At 48.8% G+C, this 18686-nt stretch overlaps 2 protein-coding genes across 4 annotated transcripts in view; both read left to right on the forward strand.

Annotated features, from left to right (window-relative positions):
- Positions 1-7696, forward strand: part of TUT1 (terminal uridylyl transferase 1, U6 snRNA-specific) — a 14797-nt gene extending 7101 nt beyond the window's left edge. For all 3 annotated transcript variants that reach the window (XM_017504001.2, XM_017504000.2, XM_037729682.1), the window contains exons 3-9: positions 1242-1557; positions 1738-1838; positions 3665-4134; positions 5139-5248; positions 5413-5523; positions 5696-5788; positions 6502-7696. In XM_017504001.2, coding sequence (XP_017359490.1) covers positions 1242-1557; positions 1738-1838; positions 3665-4134; positions 5139-5248; positions 5413-5523; positions 5696-5788; positions 6502-7652 — 2352 coding nt within the window. In that variant the 3' untranslated portion in view covers positions 7653-7696. The remainder of the gene's footprint in view (positions 1-1241; positions 1558-1737; positions 1839-3664; positions 4135-5138; positions 5249-5412; positions 5524-5695; positions 5789-6501) is intronic.
- A 1248-nt stretch (positions 7697-8944) lies between these two features.
- The window catches only part of EEF1G (eukaryotic translation elongation factor 1 gamma), an 11331-nt gene continuing 1589 nt past the window's right edge, over positions 8945-18686 (forward strand). Inside the window, exons 1-7 of the mRNA XM_017504003.2 lie at positions 8945-9128; positions 10206-10364; positions 11065-11128; positions 11283-11425; positions 12137-12280; positions 14651-14780; positions 15111-15315. Coding sequence (XP_017359492.1) covers positions 9117-9128; positions 10206-10364; positions 11065-11128; positions 11283-11425; positions 12137-12280; positions 14651-14780; positions 15111-15315 — 857 coding nt within the window. The 5' untranslated portion in view covers positions 8945-9116. The remainder of the gene's footprint in view (positions 9129-10205; positions 10365-11064; positions 11129-11282; positions 11426-12136; positions 12281-14650; positions 14781-15110; positions 15316-18686) is intronic.

Raw genomic sequence — 18686 nt, forward strand, 5'->3', positions numbered from 1 at the left:
AACATAAAAGAGAAGAAAACTTTTGCTAACTCTAAATACCTAGATTAAAAAAAAAAAAAAAAGTATACAATTTAGGGGTGTCTATGGTGGTTGACACCTGTAATCCCAGCGCTTTGGGAGGCTGAGGCAGGAGGATCACTTGAGATCAGGAGTTCACGACCAGCCTGGATAACATGATGAAACCCCATCTTTATTAAAAATACAAAAGTTATTTGGCTGGGCGAGGTGGCTTACGCCTGTAATCCCAGCACTGTGGGAGGTTGAGGTAGGTGGATCATGATGTCAGGTGTTCAAGACTAGCCTGACCAAGATGTTGAAACCCTGTCTATACTAAAAATACAAAAATTACCTGGGCTTGGTGGCGAGTGCCTGTAATCCCAGCTACTCGGGAGGCTGACGCAGGAGAATCGCTTGAACCCAGGAGGCAGAGGTTGCAGTGAGCCAAGATGGTGCCACTGCACTCTAGCCTGGGTGACAGAGCAAAACTCCATCTCAAAAAAAAAAAACAACAAAAATCAGCCTGGTGTAGTGATGTGCCCCTGTGATCCCAGGTACGTGGGAGTCTAAGGTAGTAGAACTGCTTGAACCCAGGAGGTAGAAGTTGCAGTGTTCTGAGATCTCGCCACTGTACTCCAGCCTGGGTGACAGAGCAAGACTCCATCTCAAAAAAAAAAAATAAATTGTACTGGCTGGGTGCAGCGGCTCACACCTGTAATTCTAGCACTTTGGGAGGCCAAGATGAGTGGATCATCTGAGGTCAGGAGTTCGAGACTAGCCTAGCCAACATGGTGAAACCCCGTTTCTACTAAAAATACAAAAATTAGCTGGGCGTGGTGGCATGCTCCTGTAATCCAGGAGAATTGCTGGAACCTGGGAGGCAGAGGTTGCCTTGAGCTGAGATCACGCCGCTGAACTCCAGCCTGGGTGACAGATTGAGACTCTGTCTCAAAAGAAAAAAAAATGTAGAGATGGGATCTGACGACGTTGCCCTGGCTGGTCTCCAACTTCTGGGCTTAAGTAGTTCTCCTGCCTCAGCCTCCCAAACTGCTGGGATTACAGGCATGAGTCACTGCACCTGGCTGAAAGTTGCTTTTCTAAATATGTCCTGTTACGAAAACAGCAAGCAAATATTTTCAATTTATGGGACAGGCCCCATTTCAAAGATTCTCATCAACTGTAGATCACGTGCTTAGATTCTTGGTTCCAAAACCATAATCTCTGCCCCTGTTGTTATTTACCAGGGAGTGTTTGCCATTGTGGAGATGGGGGACGTGCGTGCTCGAGAGGCTGTCTTGTCACAGTCCCAGCACAGCCTGGGAGGACATCGCCTGCGTGTCCGGCCACGGGAGCAGAAAGAGTTCCAGAGCCCAGCTGCCAAATCTCCCAAAGGAGCAGCCCCCGACAGTCACCAGCTGGCCAAAGCACTAGCTGAGGCCGCAGATGTGGGGGCACAAATGATAAAGCTTGTGGGGCTGAGGGAGTTGTCCGAGGCTGAGCGGCAACTTCGGAGCCTGGTGGTGGCCCTGATGCAGGAGGTCTTCACAGAGTTCTTCCCTGGTACGTTACCTCCTGCTATGTCTGAGCCCTCCCTGGCATTTTCTCCTCTCTGTCTGTATCCCTGGTCCTCTGTTGGCTAGAGGTGTTTGGTTGCTCTTCCATCTCTGTGCCCCCTTTTGTTCTTTCTCCTCCTGCTCCTCCCTAACATCTCTTGACCTTTCTTCTCTGCTTGGCACCCAGGCTGTGTGGTCCACCCTTTTGGCTCTTCCATAAACAGCTTTGATGTCCATGGCTGTGATCTTGACCTCTTCTTGGATCTGGATGACTTGGAAGAGCCCCAGGTGAGTAAGTGCCCCAGGGAGGCAGCTGGGAAGTCAGTGAGAATGGCCATGTGAGTGTGGGCAAGTCCTTTAGCTCTCCATGCCTTAGTTACTCATCTACAATGCAGAGAATAGGACCTACCTGAAAGGGTTTATTGTAACAGGAGAGATATGAACATGGATGGGTATTAGATGGGATGAAAATGAATTGACAGGGCCAGGTAAGGTAGCTCACACCTATAATCCCAGCACTTTGGGGAGGCCAAGGCGGGCAGATCACCTGAGGTCAGGAGCCCAAGACCAGCTTGGCCAACATGTAGTGAAACCCATCTCTACTAAAAAACAAAAAACAAAAAAACAAAACAACAGCCTGCATGCAGTGACTCACGCCTGTAATTCCAGCACTTTGGGAGGCTGAGGTGGGTGGATGACGAGGTCAGGAGTTCGAGACTAGCCAACATGGTGAAACGCTATCTCTACTAAAAATATAAAAATTATCCAGGTGTGGTGGTGCGTACCTGTAATAACAGCTACTCAGGGGGCTAAGGCAGGAGAATTGCTTGAACCCGGGAGGTGGAGGTTGCAGTGAGCTGAGATCGTGCTACTGGACTCCAACCTGAGTGACACAGTGAGACTCTATTTAAAAAAAAAAAAAATTAGCTGGGCATGGTGGTACACACCTGTAGTCCCAGCTACTTGGGAGGTTGAGGCAGGAAAGATGGCCTGAACGTGGGAGGTGGAGGTTGCAGTGAGCTACTGCACTCTAGCCTGGGTTACAGTGGGAGACCCCATCTCAAAAAGAAAGGTAAAATAAAAATAAAAATAGACTTTATTTTATTTATTTATTTATTTATTTATTTATATATTTATTTATTTATTTTTTTGAGACGGAGTTTCGCTCTTGTTGCCCAGGCTGGAGTGCAATGGCGCGATATCGGCTCACCGCAACCTCCGCCTCCTGGGTTCAGGCAATTCTCCTGCCTCAGCCTCCCGAGTGGCCGGGACTACAGGCACGCGCCACCATGCCCAGCTAATTTTTTTGTATTTTTAGTAGAGACGGGGTTTCACCATGTTGACCAGGATGGTCTCGATCTCTTGACCTTGTGATCCACCCGCCTTGGCCTCCCAAAGTGCTGGGATTACAGGCGTGAGCCACCGCGCCCGGCCGACTTTATTTTTTAGAGCGGTGTTGGATTCACAGCAAAACTGAGCAGAAAGTAGAGTTTCCATATGCCTGTTCCCTCCCTGACAACAGGAGCAGTTTTTAAAAAATGTTTTATCATTCTTTTATCTTTCTACTCTCTCCCTCTCTCTCTCTCTCTCACACACACACACACACACACACACACACACACTCTTACTATTTATATTTTCTGAATCATCTGAGAGAAGGTTGCATGTATCACATTCCTTTACCCCTCAATATTTCAATGTGTATTATGAACAAAGGTATTCTAGTGTGTAACCACAGTACCATTATTAAGTTGAGGAGATGTTACATTGATACAAATGTAAACCTTTACAGATATTACAGTCATACTTTAATTTGGTCATCTGTCCAGAAAATGGACTGTTACGGTTTCTCTTTAGTCTTCTTTAGTCTGTAATGGTACCTCTGTTTTTGTCTTTCATAACAATGACATTTTTTGCAAAGACAGACCTTTTATTTTATAAAATTGAAAGGTTATCTTAAAAAAAAAGGTTGCTGTGAAGATTAAATGAATTCATATGTATAAAGCCCTTAGAATAGGGCTGAATAAGCTGGAAGTAATATTATCTTGACGATAGAGATGTTCCCTGCTTAGGGGACAGGAGATGCATTTCACTCAGCTCATTTCTGTCCACAGCCAGTTCCAAAGGCTCCAGAATCTCCATCGCTGGACTCGGCCCTTGCATCCCCACTGGACCCTCAAGCCCTGGCCTGCACCCCAGCTTCACCTCCAGACTCACAGCCTCCAGCTTCCCCCCAAGATTCTGAAGCCCTGGACGTTGAAACACCTTCCTCCTCCCTGGCACCCCAAACACCAGACTCTGCCTTGGCCTCTGAGACCCTTGCTTCTCCTCAGTCTCTGCCTCCAGCCTCACCACTGCTGGAGGACAGGGGACAGGGGGACCTGGGGAAGGCCCTGGAACTAGCAGAGGCCCCAAAGGGGGAGAAAACAGAGGGGACAGCAATGCTGGAGCTGGTGGGATCCATTCTCCGGGGCTGTGTCCCCGGAGTATACCGAGTCCAAACTGTGCCCTCTGCCCGGCGCCCTGTGGTCAAGTTCTGTCATCGGCCTTCAGGTCTCCATGGTGATGTCTCCCTCAGTAACCGGTAACCAGTACCTTTCTTTCTTTCTTTTTTTTTTTTCTTTTTTTGAGATGGTGTTTCACTCTTGTTGCCCAGGCTGGAGTGCAATGGTGCGATCTTGGCTCACCACAACCTCAGCCTCCCGGGTTCAAGTGATTCTCCTGCCTCAGCCTTCTGAGTAGCTGGGATTAACAGGCATGTGCTACCATGCCAGGCTAATTTTGTATTTTTAGTAGAGATGGGGCTCCTCCATGTTGATCAGGCTGGTCTCAAACTCCTGACCTTAGATGATTTGCCCACCTCAGCCTCTCAAAATGCTGGGATTACAGGCGTGAGCCACCGGGCCTGGCCAGTAATTGGTACCTTTCTTTGGGGAAGGCCAGCTGAGAATTCTAGGGTGGGCCAGGAGAGTCTGGCTTGGGAAACTCCTGTACCTGCCGAGTCTCAAGTTTGTCCTTGCTTGGGACCATCCCTCTTTCTGTCCTATCTCCTCCTGCCTCGTTTCCATTTCAGTGTTTGTAAAGTGTGTTCCTTAGAATACTACTTTCAAGGGATATAGAAAAGAGTTCTGTGGTTGAATAAATGTGGGAAATTCCAAATTAGATGCAAAAAGTTTTCTCCATCTCCTCCCTTCTCCCCTCCTTTCTCCTTTCCTTCCTTCCTCTCTCCCTTCCTGTCTTTGTTTCTTTGCATAGTAAAGGTCCTGGGCAATCCTTTTTTTTTTTTTGAGATGAGATCTTGCTCGGTCACCCAGGCTGGAGTGCAGTGGTGTGACCAGCTCTCATGAGCAGTCTTACAATAATGTGCTCTGTGAATGTCCAGGATGGGCGTACAGGATGAAGTGTTTCCCGAACACGTTTGTCCTTTTGCACACTCTCTCACAAGCTCAGTGTTTGAGCAACATTTGGGGAAACTCTCTTTTGGCCTTATTCCAGCTGGCCCCAGTTATGCAAGTCTGGAATGAAAGCACGGGGTGTTATGTTCTGATGTCCCCAAGCCCTAACACCCTTGTCCCTGCTTCGTCCCAGGCTGGCCCTGCATAACTCCCGTTTCCTGAGTCTCTGCTCTGAGCTGGATGATCGAGTCCGGCCCCTCGTGTACACCCTCCGATGCTGGGCTCAGGGCCGGGGGCTGTCAGGTGAGAATGAATCAGGACAGGCTTGGGGCTGAGTTGGTGTCAGGACAAAGGCAGGGATTCTGGGAGAGAAGGTAGGTCCGAATGGACACCGGGGTTGAGAAAACTGACAATGAAGGGATTGGAAGCACCTCTGACCTAACCACAATTATTGCTTATTTACCTAGGGAGTGGCCCCCTTCTTAGTAACTACGCCCTGACCTTGCTGGTGATCTATTTCCTTCAGACCAGGGACCCTCCTGTGTTGCCCACTGTGTCCCAGCTCACCCAGAAAGCAGGTACTCAGCCTAGCCTCCACCCTCTCCATCTTGTTAGCTTCCTCTCTCTTCTTCAGCACATTTAGGCACCAAAGCAGCTCTGTGAATGAGATCTCTGCTATCACTCTCATTTCTACCCCCACCCTCAATCTCCCTGTTTCCAGACTGACTCTCACCTTTTTTACTTTCACAGGAGACGGGGAACAGGTGGAAGTCGATGGCTGGGACTGTAGTTTCCCCAGGGATGCCTCGAGACTAGAGCCCAGCACAAATGTGGAGCCCCTCAGTGAGTTTGGGGAGCCTGGTAGAGGACTAGTAGTGATGTTCATTAATAGTAGGTAACATCACACTGTGTGTCAGGCATGGTTCTCACAGAAAGCCTGTGAGATACCTGACACTATTACTGTCATTTTATGGATGAAGAAACCATGTTTTGGAGCAATTAAGTGGCTTGCCCAAGGTTACATGGCCAGCAAGAGGGAGCAGCATCTGGGAAGGACATCATGTGGGGGCAGGGAGAGAGGTTTGACCTCGTTACCTCTTGTTTTTTTGAGACGAGTCTTGCTCTGTCGCCAGGCCGGAGTGCAGTGGCATGATCTCTGCTCACTGCAACCTCTGCCTCCCATGTTCAAGCGATTCTCCTGTCTCAGCCTCCTGAGTAGCTGGGACTACAGGTGCGTGCCACCACACCCAGCTGATTTTTGTATTTTTAGTAGAGATGGGGTTTCACCATGTTGGCCAGGATGGTCTCGATCTCTTGATCTCATAATCTGCCTGCCTTGGCCTCCCAAAGTGCTGGGATTACTGGCGTGAGCCACCATGCCCGGCCTGACCTCTCGTTCATAGGGATCAGAGAAGTCTAGCTTCCTGGGACTCTGCTGATGCTGAGCCCCTTGAAAGGGACAAAGAAAGTCCTGCCAAGGAGATGGCTCGGGTGCAGGACCTGTCTTAGTTCTGGGCTCAAATGACCCCCTTTCCCCACTTTTCCTTCTCCTCCAGGTTCCCTGCTAGCCCAGTTCTTCTCCTGTGTCTCTTGCTGGGATCTCCGTGGCTCACTGCTGTCCCTGAGGGAGGGTCAGGCACTGCCTGTGGCAGGGGGCCTGCCCTCTAATCTCTGGGAGGGTCTGCGCCTCGGCCCCATGAATCTCCAGGACCCTTTTGACCTCAGTCACAATGTTGCAGCCAATGTGACCAGCCGGGTGGCTGGGCGCTTACAGAACTGCTGCCGAGCGGCAGCCAATTACTGCCGAAGCCTCCAGTACCAGCACCGTTCCTCCCGGGGTCGGGACTGGGGGCTGCTCCCCCTTCTGCAGCCCAGCTCCCCCAGCTCCCTGCTCTCTGCTACACCAATCCCTTTACCCCTTGCACCCTTCACCCAGCTCACTGCTGCCCTGGTGCAGGTATTCAGGGAAGCACTGGGGTGTCATATAGAACAGGGAACCAAGAGACCTCGGTCAGAAGGAGGTGGAATTGGAGAGCCCTCTCAGGGAGGGACAAACAAAAGACTGAAACTAGATGGACAGAAAAAGAGCTGTGAGGAGGGGAGAGAGGAGCAGCAGGGATGTGCAGGGGATGGTGGGGAAGATGGGGTAGAAGAGATGGTTGTAGAGGTTGGAGAGATGGTGCAGGACTGGGCCATGCAGAGCCCTGGGCAGCCAGGGGAGCTGCCCCTGATGACTGGCAATCATGGAGCCCCTGGAGAAGAGGGGCAGTCTAGGCAAGCAGCCCTGGCAGAGCAGGGGCCCAAGGGACATGAGGCAGCCCAAGGAGGGTCTCAGGGCGAGGCAGGGAAGGAGATATCCCTCCCCTCCTCAGTGAGCTGGCGCTGTGCCTTGTGGCACCGAGTGTGGCAGGGGCGGCGGCGAGCCCGTAGACGCTTGCAGCAGCAAGTCAAGGAAGAAGCTGGAGGTAGTGCTGGCACAGGAGCAGGGTGGCTGGCAACTGAGGCTCAGGTCACCCAGGAGCTGAGAGGACTGAGTGGTGGCGAACAGAGGCCAGAAGCCGAACCCCTGCTGAGCTTTGTGGCATCTGTCTCCTCGGCAGATGGAATGCTCACCGTGACCCCCCTCCAGGATCCCCAAGGCCTATTCCCTGATCTCCATCATTTCTTACAGCTTTTCCTCCCTCAAGCACTTCGACATCTCAAGTAAAGACATGGCCCCTAAAGGGTAATAAAGCTGCTAGTTTCTTAATAGAGAGAGTCTCCCGTTTCATTTCCTTCTGGTCATAATCCTCCTTCCTCTACCTCAGAACTTCATGCAGCTGCTCGGCTCTGCCTTGTCGGACCTCGAACATGGGTCTCTCCCTGCTGCTTTCCACCCCAGCAGCCTGTCTTTCCTATACTTTGCACGGCTCGCGGGGAATGCAGGGGCAGCACCGTGCGTGGCACTTGGCACCCGTGCAAAGTTCTCAATGGCAGAACGGTGGGTGGCTCAAGCAGTACTGAGGAGAGGCAGGTTTGCCTCCACATTCTTCCTGCACCCTAGATTTATGGGGACAAGGACGGAGATTTACGTTCAGGGTTTTTCATTCTCTAAACGAGGAGACTTCGTTCCGTTCTCAAATTGGGTAAGATTTCAAACCTGAACATGGGTCAAAAGCCATGAACATCAGAAGGGACGATGTCAGGTCTTCAGCGCCAGCCCCTACGTGGGGCCGAGTCTGGAGGAGGTGGGAGGGACAGGGCGCGTTCTCCCTCTTGTCCCTTCCCTGCTTTGGGCCATAGGGCCGGTGCCCTGCTCGCAATACAGCTAGTGCTTGACTTACGGTCACGATTGGGTCTGACAGACCGGTCGTAACACGATTTGGTTGTAAGCTGAGTAGGCTATATGCACGCGGAGATGGCAGTGCTGCCGGAAGCTGGTCCGCACTGTCCTACGCCCAGCTGGGCAACGTTTGCGCTGCCACACGCGGAGCAGTCGTGGCTAGCGATTGTGGTCGTAAAGTCGAATGGTCGTAAGCTGCATAGGTCGTAAGTCGATCAATACCTGTAACAGCACCCTGGAGCTGTAAGGGACTGGATGTGAGCAAACCTCACTATGGCAGGCGGGTTCAGACTGGGGACCCCACTCATCCGTTTCTGGAGGAAAAGAGCGAGGACTAAAGGGATTTAGCCCACCGCCACCTCCGCGCAGCAGCTGCTCCACGCTCCCGTGAGTTTCACAAAATCATGTGAGAGGCTTGGCAGAACCTACCATCAAGTCAGTCGTCCCTGGGCTGGCCAGAGGGGGACGCACCCTGCAGCCTGGCTGTGTGCGGCTAGCAGCAGCGCCACGTAGCCGAGAACATCGGATTCTCACAACTTCCCCGCCCTCCTCGCCGCCTACCTCCACGTCTGAACTCCGATTGGTCCGCTGCGCCTAAGGGGCGGGCCAGTTAAGAGCTCCAATGCGCAGGCGTAGGCTTTTTTTCGCTCTGGCGCGCAGGCCCCACCCCTTTCTTTTTCCAATTCAGCGCCACTGGATACCGAACTGTCGTACGTATGTCTTCTGTGTCGTCCTCGCTTTCCGGCTGCTGTTTCTCCAGGGCTCTCTCCTTTCCCCCTCTCTTCTCTCCCGGGCGGCTTACTTTGCGGCAGCGCCGAGAGCCCCACCCCCTTTCTTTGCGGAATCACCATGGCGGCTGGGGTAAGTTTGCCGGCACTGGTGGTTCGGGTCATCCTATCCACCGCCATCCTTTGCCCGAATGGGGCCAGTCGGCGCCAGAGGAGTTCTGAGGCTGAGTGGGGAACTGATTCGGGGTCTACAGACCGTACTGCTGGAGAGCAGGGTTCCTAGGGCCTGGAGGGGAACTGAGGCTGAGGCTCTCGGAGGCCAGAGGTGGAAGGGTCTGGGGAAGAGGAGAAAAGAGATGCCGGGTCTGGGCCGTCCGAAGCCTGAAAAAGGGGTTCGGCTCTATTGCCGCCTTGAGACGTGGTATTTGGGCAGGTTGACGAACTTCTGTGACCGGCTTGTGGAGTAACAGCGGGGTCAGGGTGAAGAGGAGGGTCTTTGTAGGTAGGTCCGGCTGGCATAAAGGTCGTCTCTCAGGGAGGTTTGGAAGCGAGAGAAGTCTTCGGACAGTGCAGTCAGACCAATTGGACTCTGCTGGCCAGCTTAATAGAGAAGACAACGCCAGAGAACTCGTTGCGGGACAGGACCGGAGGGATGGTATGCATGACCAGGAAAGAAAGGCTTTTGAGGGAGAGGAGCTGATTTAAGAAGACAGCGTGCCATTCCCTATTTCTGGCCATTCTGAGGGGAACTAGAAATCTCTCGGTCGTTGTGCATGCCTTAGAGACAAGGCGATGCTTTTGGAGCGGTGAGCAGCTGAGCAGTAGAGTAGGCAGGCGCTCGGAAATATCAATGAATGAAACAAGGGCTCCGGGAAGGGAGGGACTATGTTTGTGGGCATGTGGAGTCTGATGGAGCTAAAAGTTCTGGATTTCTTGGAGATAGATTTGAGGGGAAGAGAATGCTTCTAGAGGTGTCCTTAGGGAAGGTCAAATCTGTCAACAAGCTTTATCTAGCAGTTGGTGTGTAGTTCTGCTGTTGGTATTTCCTAGGATTCTGATTACATACAGTACTAATGGACTTGGTTCACCAGAGGAAGTAAAGGGGTGAGTTGAACACACAGGGATATTCAGGAAAGGCATCCTGGGGAGTGGCATTTAGGACTGGGACCCTTCTAATCTTGCTGATTTTGTCCCTGTCTTTCTCCCATAGACCCTGTACACGTATCCTGAAAACTGGAGGGCCTTCAAGGCCCTCATCGCTGCTCAGTACAGCGGGGCTCAGGTCCGCGTGCTCTCCGCACCACCCCACTTCCACTTTGGCCAAACCAACCGCACCCCTGAATTTCTCCGTAAATTTCCTGCCGGCAAGGTGAGTTGGGAGACGTGGAGCATCCTTCGGTTCTGAGAAACCAAGGAACCTTGGGATTCTGTCACTCTGGAGATGGTCCCTATCTCTAAAAGGGAGCTTCCCATGTTGTTTTCTTTAACATTTCAGTGATTTTATTTTGAGATAAATGTAGATTCACATGTAGTTGTAAAAAAAAAAAAAAATACAGAGCTATTCTATTCTATGACTTTATAAAATTCATGGGTTTACTTTGTGGGAAAGAGAATGAGTTTTGACTAAGCATTTTCAGTGCAAATATATCAGATATTTGTTATGAGCAGGATTCTTACCCCAAAGGTTTATAGAGATAGGTAAAAAACCATGCTAAGAATGGAGGAGATCAAGTGCTGTGTGGACCTGGCTCACACACTAATACAGACATTGATACAGGAGTTGCTTTTGGCCTTCTGCTTGTTCGATCCAGCTGTTTGATACAAATATCCTGTAATATTCAAATCTGTTGGGCTTCCTGGTTAACATATTGTGAATTCAGATTGCAAAGGATGCCAAGTTGTGGAAGTGCTTATTTATGGTTCCTGAGTTTCAGATAGTATGGAGAGTGTGGATAGTGAGGATCGTCAGCCTTATATAAACATTTTTATCCAAAGCAATTCGATTCCTGGTACTGGTAAGTGAGACATTTTGTGTGTTTTACCTTATCTTCTCACTGCTTTGTCCCCAGGTTCCAGCATTTGAGGGTGACGATGGATTCTGTGTGTTTGAGAGCAATGCCATTGCCTACTATGGTAATTTGCAGGGGTATATGGGAGTGGGAGAATTTGGAGGTGAGGGTGTAGAGAGGATGAGGGTGAGCTGGGGTGGAGATAAAGGAATTCTCCAGGACCTGGACTGGTGTTGGCATGCCCCCAAATTTCTGACCTTTGTGTTCTGCTTCTGCAGTGAGCAATGAGGAGCTGCGGGGAAGTACTCCAGAGGCAGCAGCCCAGGTGGTGCAGTGGGTGAGCTTTGCTGATAGCGACATAGTACCCCCAGCCAGTACCTGGGTGTTCCCCACCTTGGGCATCATGCACCACAACAAACAGGTGAGCCTTGGAACTTTGGGAGAAACCAGGGGCAGGGGTGGCATCAGCTCTTGGGTGTTGGGAATAAGAAATAAAATAGGTTGAAAAATGGAAATGCCAAGGATAGGTGGGCAATGAGAAGACATCGTTTCTGGGGTACAGGTTTGAAGCAGTAGGCAGTTAGTGGAGGAAGCGTCTGTCATGAGTGGTCAGAAGAGGAATTGCTGCTGTGAAGAGATGATACCAAATGGTAAGAGGGTGGCTGGACCGGAGGACCTTCGTTTGTGATGCTTTTAGAATGATCCTAGAATCTGCCTCCATTGGAAGAGGGTGAGGGTGAGCTCGGACTTCTAGGTGAAATAGCTTTCAGCTGGGTGCGGTGGCTCACACCTGTAATCCCAGCACTTTGGGGGGCCAAGGTCAGGAGGCTGTCCTGGCTAACGTGGTGAAAGCCTGTCTCTACTAAAAATGCAGAAAATTAGCTGGGTGTGGTGGCACACACCTGTAGTCCCAGCTACTTGGGAGGATGAGGCAGGAGAATTGCTTGAACCTGGGAGTCAGAGGGTACAGAGAGCCGAGATCACCCCACTGCATTCCAGCCTGGGCAATAAGAACGAAACTCCGTCTAAAAAAAAAAAAAAAAGAAAAAAAACTTTCTTAGTTCTATTAATGGGGGAGGTTAGAGAAAGGGTTTGGTACCCACTGATGAGTTCTATCATATTAAATCCCTAGGCCACTGAGAATGCAAAGGAGGAAGTGAGGCGAATTCTGGGGCTGCTGGATGCTCACTTGAAGACGAGGACTTTTCTGGTGGGCGAACGAGTGACATTGGCTGACATCACAGTTGTCTGCACTTTGTTGTGGCTTTATAAACAGGTGAAGTTTATGGGAATTCATTTGGCAGATGGGGATTAGAAACAAAGTGACAAGATATCTAGGTTACCCTGTATTCTGCTGAGGACTTGCAAAACAGCTAGAGCCAGGTGTGGTGGTTCACACCTGTAATCCCAGCAATTTGGGAGGCCGAGGTGGGTGGATCACCTGAGGTCAGGAGTTTGAGACCAGCCTGGCCAACATAGTGAAACCCCATCTCTACTAAAAATATGAAAATTAGCTGAGCACGGTAGTGGGTGCCTGTAATCCCAGCTACTTGGGAGGCTGAGGCAGGAGAACCACTTGAACCTGGGAGGTGGAAGTTGCAGTGAGCCCAAATCTAGCCACCGCACCCCAGCGTTGGTGACAGAGTAGGAGTCCATCTCAAAAAAAAAAAAAAATCTTCTGGAGGCAGATTCAGGTTCAAGCCTTGGCTTCATTGTTTACCCGTGTAGGTAAGGGGTTACATGTGGATGAATTCCTTTAGTCCCTTTTTTTTTGATCTATAAAATAAGGGTAGTGATAGTCACTGTCAAGGTTATTGGGTCAAAAAAGAATGACAAGTCACTGGTTTCCAAATAGCAGCTCTTGGACTCCTGCTGGTCCAGAATAGTAATGTGATCATAGCAAAGAAAAAACTCTTACGGCATGCCAGACCCTGTGCCAGGGGCCTCATGGGAATCATCTTAGTGGGTCTAGTAAGTGGTGGAGTAGAATTTGAACCCAAGTACTGGAACCAGTACTCTGCTATGTTCTGTTTCCATGACAAGATTTTGTTTTCCTCCTCTGATCTTTGCAAACTAAAAAATGAAAACTGTTCTACATGAAGCTGTTTATTCTTATTTTTGTTTTCGAAGTGGAATTTCACTTGTTACCCAGGCTGGAGTGCAGTAGTGCGATCTGGACTCACCGAAACCTCCACCTCTCAAGTTCAAGTGATCTCCTGCCTCAGCCTCCCGAGTAGCTGGGATTACAGGCATGCGCCACTACACCTGGCTAATTTTGTATTTTTAGTGAGACAGGGTTTCTCCATGTTTGTCAGGCTGGTCTCAAACTCCTGACCTCTCAGATGGTCTTCCCGCCTTGGCCTCCCAAAGTGTTGGCATTATAGGCCTAAGCCACCGTACCTGCCCTTTTATTCTTGTTTTTCTTTGACCATGGCTAACATACCTGAAACTAAGTTTAATTTGAAGGACTGTCCGTTATTCTAAATGAGTTTGAATGTTCTTTACTTTCTGAAGTTTGATGGGTGGGTGTGTGTGTGTGTAGTGTGTAGTATGAGTAAATATCTATAGTGTTTAAATTTTATTTGTTTGGCAAAATAAGTACTTGATAGCCCTTTGTGGGTTCCAACCTTTACCTTTTTTTTTTTTTTTTTTTTTTTTTTGAGTTTCATTGACGTGAAATTTAAAAGATTGGAAACAGTAGATCTGAAATAGTTTTGTAAAGGAGCAGGACAATTATTTCTGCTGAGTAGATTGATAGCAAATGGAGGAGGAACCCAAGCATCCAGTCCATTAAACTGGACTGCACTGCAAAAAAAAAAAAAGATTAGAAAAATAAATGGAGACTGGGTGTGGTGGCTCATGCCTGTAATCCCTGCACTTTGGGAAGCTAGGGCGGGAGGATTGCTTGAGCATAGGAGTTCAGGATCAGCCTGGTCAACACAGTGAGACCCCGTGTCTATTAAAAATTTTTTATCGTGCCACTGCGTTTCAGCCTGGGTGACAGAGCAAGACTCCGTCCCAAAAAAATTTTTCTAAAGAGGCCGGGCACAGTGGTTACACCTGTAATCCCAGCCCTTTGGGAGGCCAAGGTGGGAGGATCACTTGAGGTCAGAGTTCGAGAACAGCTTGGCCAACAGGATGAAACCCGTCTCTACTAAAAATACAAAAATTGACCAGGTGCAGTGGCTCATGCTTGTAATCCCAGCATTTAAGAAGGGTGAGGTGGGCTGATAACTTGAGGAGGAGTTCGAGACCAGCCTGGCCAACATGGTGAAACCACGTCTCTACTCTCTACTAAAAGTACAAAATTAGCTGGGCATGGTAGAGGGCGCCTATAGTCCCAGCTACTTGGATATTTGGAAGGCTAAAGCAGGAGAATCACTTGAACCCAGGAGGTGAACCACAATGAGCAGAGATTGTGCCACTGCGCTCCAGCCTGGGTGACAGAGGGAGCTAGACTTTGTCTCAAAAAAAAAAAAAGAAATGGGACATAATCCAGGGAAGGATGATGTTGTATGATGCTGTTTTCTGTAATGTTTGTAGAGAAGGTGAGCACTGGGACTTAGGTAGAGAAAGGGCTCTCGCCCTGGACAGAACTCTTCAGAGTCTTGCAACTGACTTTGTTTCCACCTTTGTGTCCTGTCAGGTCCTAGAGCCTTCTTTCCGCCAGGCCTTTCCCAATACCAACCGCTGGTTCCTCACCTGCATTAACCAGCCCCAGTTCCGGGCTGTCTTGGGGGAAGTGAAACTGTGTGAGAAGATGGCCCAGTTTGATGGTGAGTCTGAGGAGATCAGGAGGCACATGGCCAGGATCAGGGTCTGGTTTGCTCTCCATCAACCCCTTGATTTCCTGTCTTGCTTATGTGCAGTACACTCACCCTGACTAATTTGTATTACTATATAGAGTTGCAACATAAAGTATTTGTTGCTGAGGTTGTGTTCTTGCTCGAGGACATACAGCGAACTGATGGACAGTCTGGAGCCTAGATTCCTTACGTGTCCCATTCGTCAATTTTCCTCTATTACCCTGCTTGCTCTGCATGGTTTTGGAGAGATGTGGAAAGAGGCAGGACATTCATTCAGTTTCCTCCCTTCCTCTGCACCAGCTAAAAAGTTTGCAGAGAGCCAACCTAAAAGGGACACACCACGGAAAGAGAAGGGTTCACGGGAAGAGAAGCAGAAGCCCCAGGCTGAGCGGAAGGAGGAGAAAAAGGCAGCTGCCCCTGCTCCCGAGGAGGAGATGGATGAATGTGAGCAGGCGCTGGCTGCTGAGCCCAAGGCCAAAGACCCCTTTGCTCACCTGCCCAAGAGGTAAGGATATTGAGAGTGGAGGGTGTGGGACTGAAGGCCTGTTCTCACCTCTGTATGTCCCCCCTCACACACAGCTAGAACCAGGATTTTAGGTTGTTCATATAAAGTTAAAAGTATTTTTAAGTTGCAAATAAAGCAGCTTTCTGGGCTGATCATCAAGAATTGGGCAAATTTTGAATGTGGAGAGCAAGTTCCAGGTACAGCTAGTATTGGGGAAGATTGGAACTACCATTCCAACAAAGACAGGAGCAGATTTTGATGTAGTCGTAAATTGGTTTTGAGCAAGCTCATTCAACCATTTGAGGGCTCTGAGAACAAATACAGGGAGAGGTGTGGGGAAGAAGGTGCAGAGAGCCTTGCCTTGTGCTGCACGGCTGGCCGTGCTGAACTAGGGGATACCAGAGCAGAGTCGTTTGAGTTTTTTTGTTTTCTGTTTTGCTGAATCAGACTGTACAAAAATTGCTCACTAAGAAAAAGGATACAGATTGTAGCTAAGTAGTGTCTGCGTAGTTTATCGTTTCCACAGTTGGGGAGAGTTAAGTCCCTAAGTAGAAGAAAGTAGGTGTCCTCTGTATCCTTTAACTTTTTCAGTTAAAGATAGGGGTTCTTGGAAGAAATAATATAATAAAGACGAGATTTTTGGCGTGAAGAAAGTAGGACACCAAGTGCTTGCCCAGTTCTCTGGTATGGAGTCTTTCTTCCATCACTGCTCCAAGTCATTTTATTGAGAGTTCAAGCAGTAGGAGACATACATATTCTGTGATCACTTTGCTTTGGAACTGCTCTTTCTCTGCACTTTTTCTTCCTACTCACTCTGTAATTTCCAGAGCCATCCATCTTTTCACTGCCTGCTTTGGTAGGGTTTGCATTTGACCCTCCCCCATTTTGTAATGGTTTTGATCCAGGGTGAACCAGCCTAAAGGAGCACCCACTGGTAGGGATACAATAACTATGCATAGAGTTGTGAATTACAAGCATTGCACTAATGGATGGGAGAACTTGGGATGTAGCTGAAAGTTCTTACTCCCACGTACTTTGTACAAGACCAGGAAGGCTCCATCCAGATGCAGTCGCTCTTTAAAGGTGTATTTTTTGAACTAGTGATTTGCCTTGAATATAGCACATGCAGGTCAAGAGTGAGCAGGATTTCTGGTGTGTGTAAATAGGTCATGATGACTAACCCAAATTACATATTCTGTTGTAACTTAGACGTTGTTAATTATTAGCTAGAGATTTTCATTTATAGTAGGTCAGTACCCTGGGCAGAAAATGAATCAGGCAGTAGTAAACTTAATATCTTTATTTAATAAACTATATTTTCTTAGTGTCTGTTTGTTGGGTTACCATGATGCTCTACAGGGCTGCCAGAAATGCTTTCCCCAAGCTTTTTTTTTTTTTGAGACAGGGTTATACTCTTGTTCAGTCTGGAGTGAAGTAGCATGATCACGGCTCACCACAGTCTTAACAACCTGGGCTCAAGTGATCCTCCCACCTCAGCCTCCGGAGTAGCTGGGACTAAGGCACACACCACCACACCCAGTTAATTTATTATTATTTGTAGAGACTAGTTCTCACTATGTGGCCCAGGCTGGTCACAAACACCCGGGCTCAAGCGATCTTGCTGTGGCCTGTCAAAGTGCCAGAATTACAGGTGTGAAGCACTGTACCTGGCTCCCCCAGCATTTTTAATGTCATAAAAGTGGTATCCTAAAAGGCCAAGACTATCAGTATCCAGATTTTAATTCTCGTTCTTTTAAGACCCAGCTAGGTCAAGTGTGGTGGCTCACGCTACTTGGCAGGCTGGGGTGAGAGGATCACTTGGGCCCAGCAAGTTGAGGCTGCAGTGAGCCATGATTGTGCCACTGCACTTGGGTGACTGAGTGAGACCCTGTTAACAAAAATAATAAAGCTCGAACTGCTCAGGAGGGTGTGAAAAAATTCCCTACCCCACTTTGGTGTGGTTGAGGTTTTAAGACTCCTCAGGTGAGGTCTCTTAGGCTTTTGGAAAGGAACCTGGGTCCTAGGGTTAAAGGACAGATTATCTGCTTTGCTGGAGTGTAATCTTGGCCAGGTCATTCTACTTGGTCTCATTTGTAAAGAGAAGGGAGGGTCAAGGTAACAGTTCATAACTCATGGGTTTGTTAAAGGGATTGAGTGAAATAATGGGATACTCATGACAATATTTATGCTATAAACAATAGAACCAACTAAACTTTATTCAGTTTAATATTCCATGTTTAATAGATTTGTGGCACGGTTCTGCATTAGAAGATTGTTTGGCCATTAAAACGTTTGCAAATAATTCTTTTTTTGAGGTAGGGTCTTGCTATGTTTCTTAGTCCTGTCTCCAACTCCTGATCTCAAACGATCCTTCCGCGTCAGCCTCCTGAGTAGCTGGGACTGCTAGTGCAAAGAATTATTTTGTTTTTTTGACAAGGTCTTGCTCTGTCTCCCAAGCTGGAGTGCAGAGGTGCAATCTCAGCTCACTGCAACGTCTGCCTCCTGGACTCAAGCAGTTCTGCCTCAGCCTCCTAAGTAGCTGAGATTACACGTGTGGGCCACCGTGCCCAGCCCCCAGCTAATTTTTAAATTTTTATTTTTATTTTTTTTTTGAGACAGAGTCTTGCTCTGTTGCCAGGTTGGAGTGCAGTGGCGCAATCTCGACTCACTGTAACCTCCACCTTCTGGATTCAAGTGATTCTTCCCCCTCAGCCTCCCAGGTAGCTGGGACTACAGGCACGCCCGGCAAAACTGCATATGTCATGGCTGCATCTTTGGAAAATCAATGGCTATAGGAAAATACATAAAAAGATTATCCTGTTCGTTGGCATTATAGTTGATTTTCCTGAATCAGCATGTTTTTATTTATTTATTGAGAGACAGAGCCTCGCTCCATTGCCCAGGCTGCAGTGCAGTGGTGCGATCTCTGCTCACTGCAACCTCTGCCTCCTGGGTTCAAGCACTTCTCTGTCAGCCTCCTCAGTAGCTGGGACTACAGGCATCTGCGACCACGCCAAGCTAATTTTTGTATTTTTAGTAGATATGGGGTTTCACCTTGTTGGTCAGGTTGGTCTCAAACTCCTGACCTCAAGTGATCCATCCATCTTGGCCTCCCAAAGTACTGGGATTATAGGTGTGAGGGTGCTGGCCGGTGTATACGTTTATAATTGGAAAGGAAGAAAATAGAGCACCGACCGCGGAGGGAGGGCCTCTGCTGTATTGATGCTGCCGTTCTTGGCTCAGGGTGCCAGACTGCATCCAAGATAACCTGAACCTAAGGGTTTTCCAGCATCAGAAAACCTCAGAAAAGACCAAACGTCGGAAAACTTTTTTTTTTTTTTTTTTTTTTTTTGAGACGGAGTTTCGCTCTT

Source organism: Cebus imitator, unplaced genomic scaffold (assembly GCF_001604975.1).
Source record: "Cebus imitator isolate Cc_AM_T3 unplaced genomic scaffold, Cebus_imitator-1.0 Scaffold316, whole genome shotgun sequence".
In the NCBI taxonomy this organism is placed as follows: Eukaryota; Metazoa; Chordata; class Mammalia; order Primates; family Cebidae; genus Cebus; species Cebus imitator.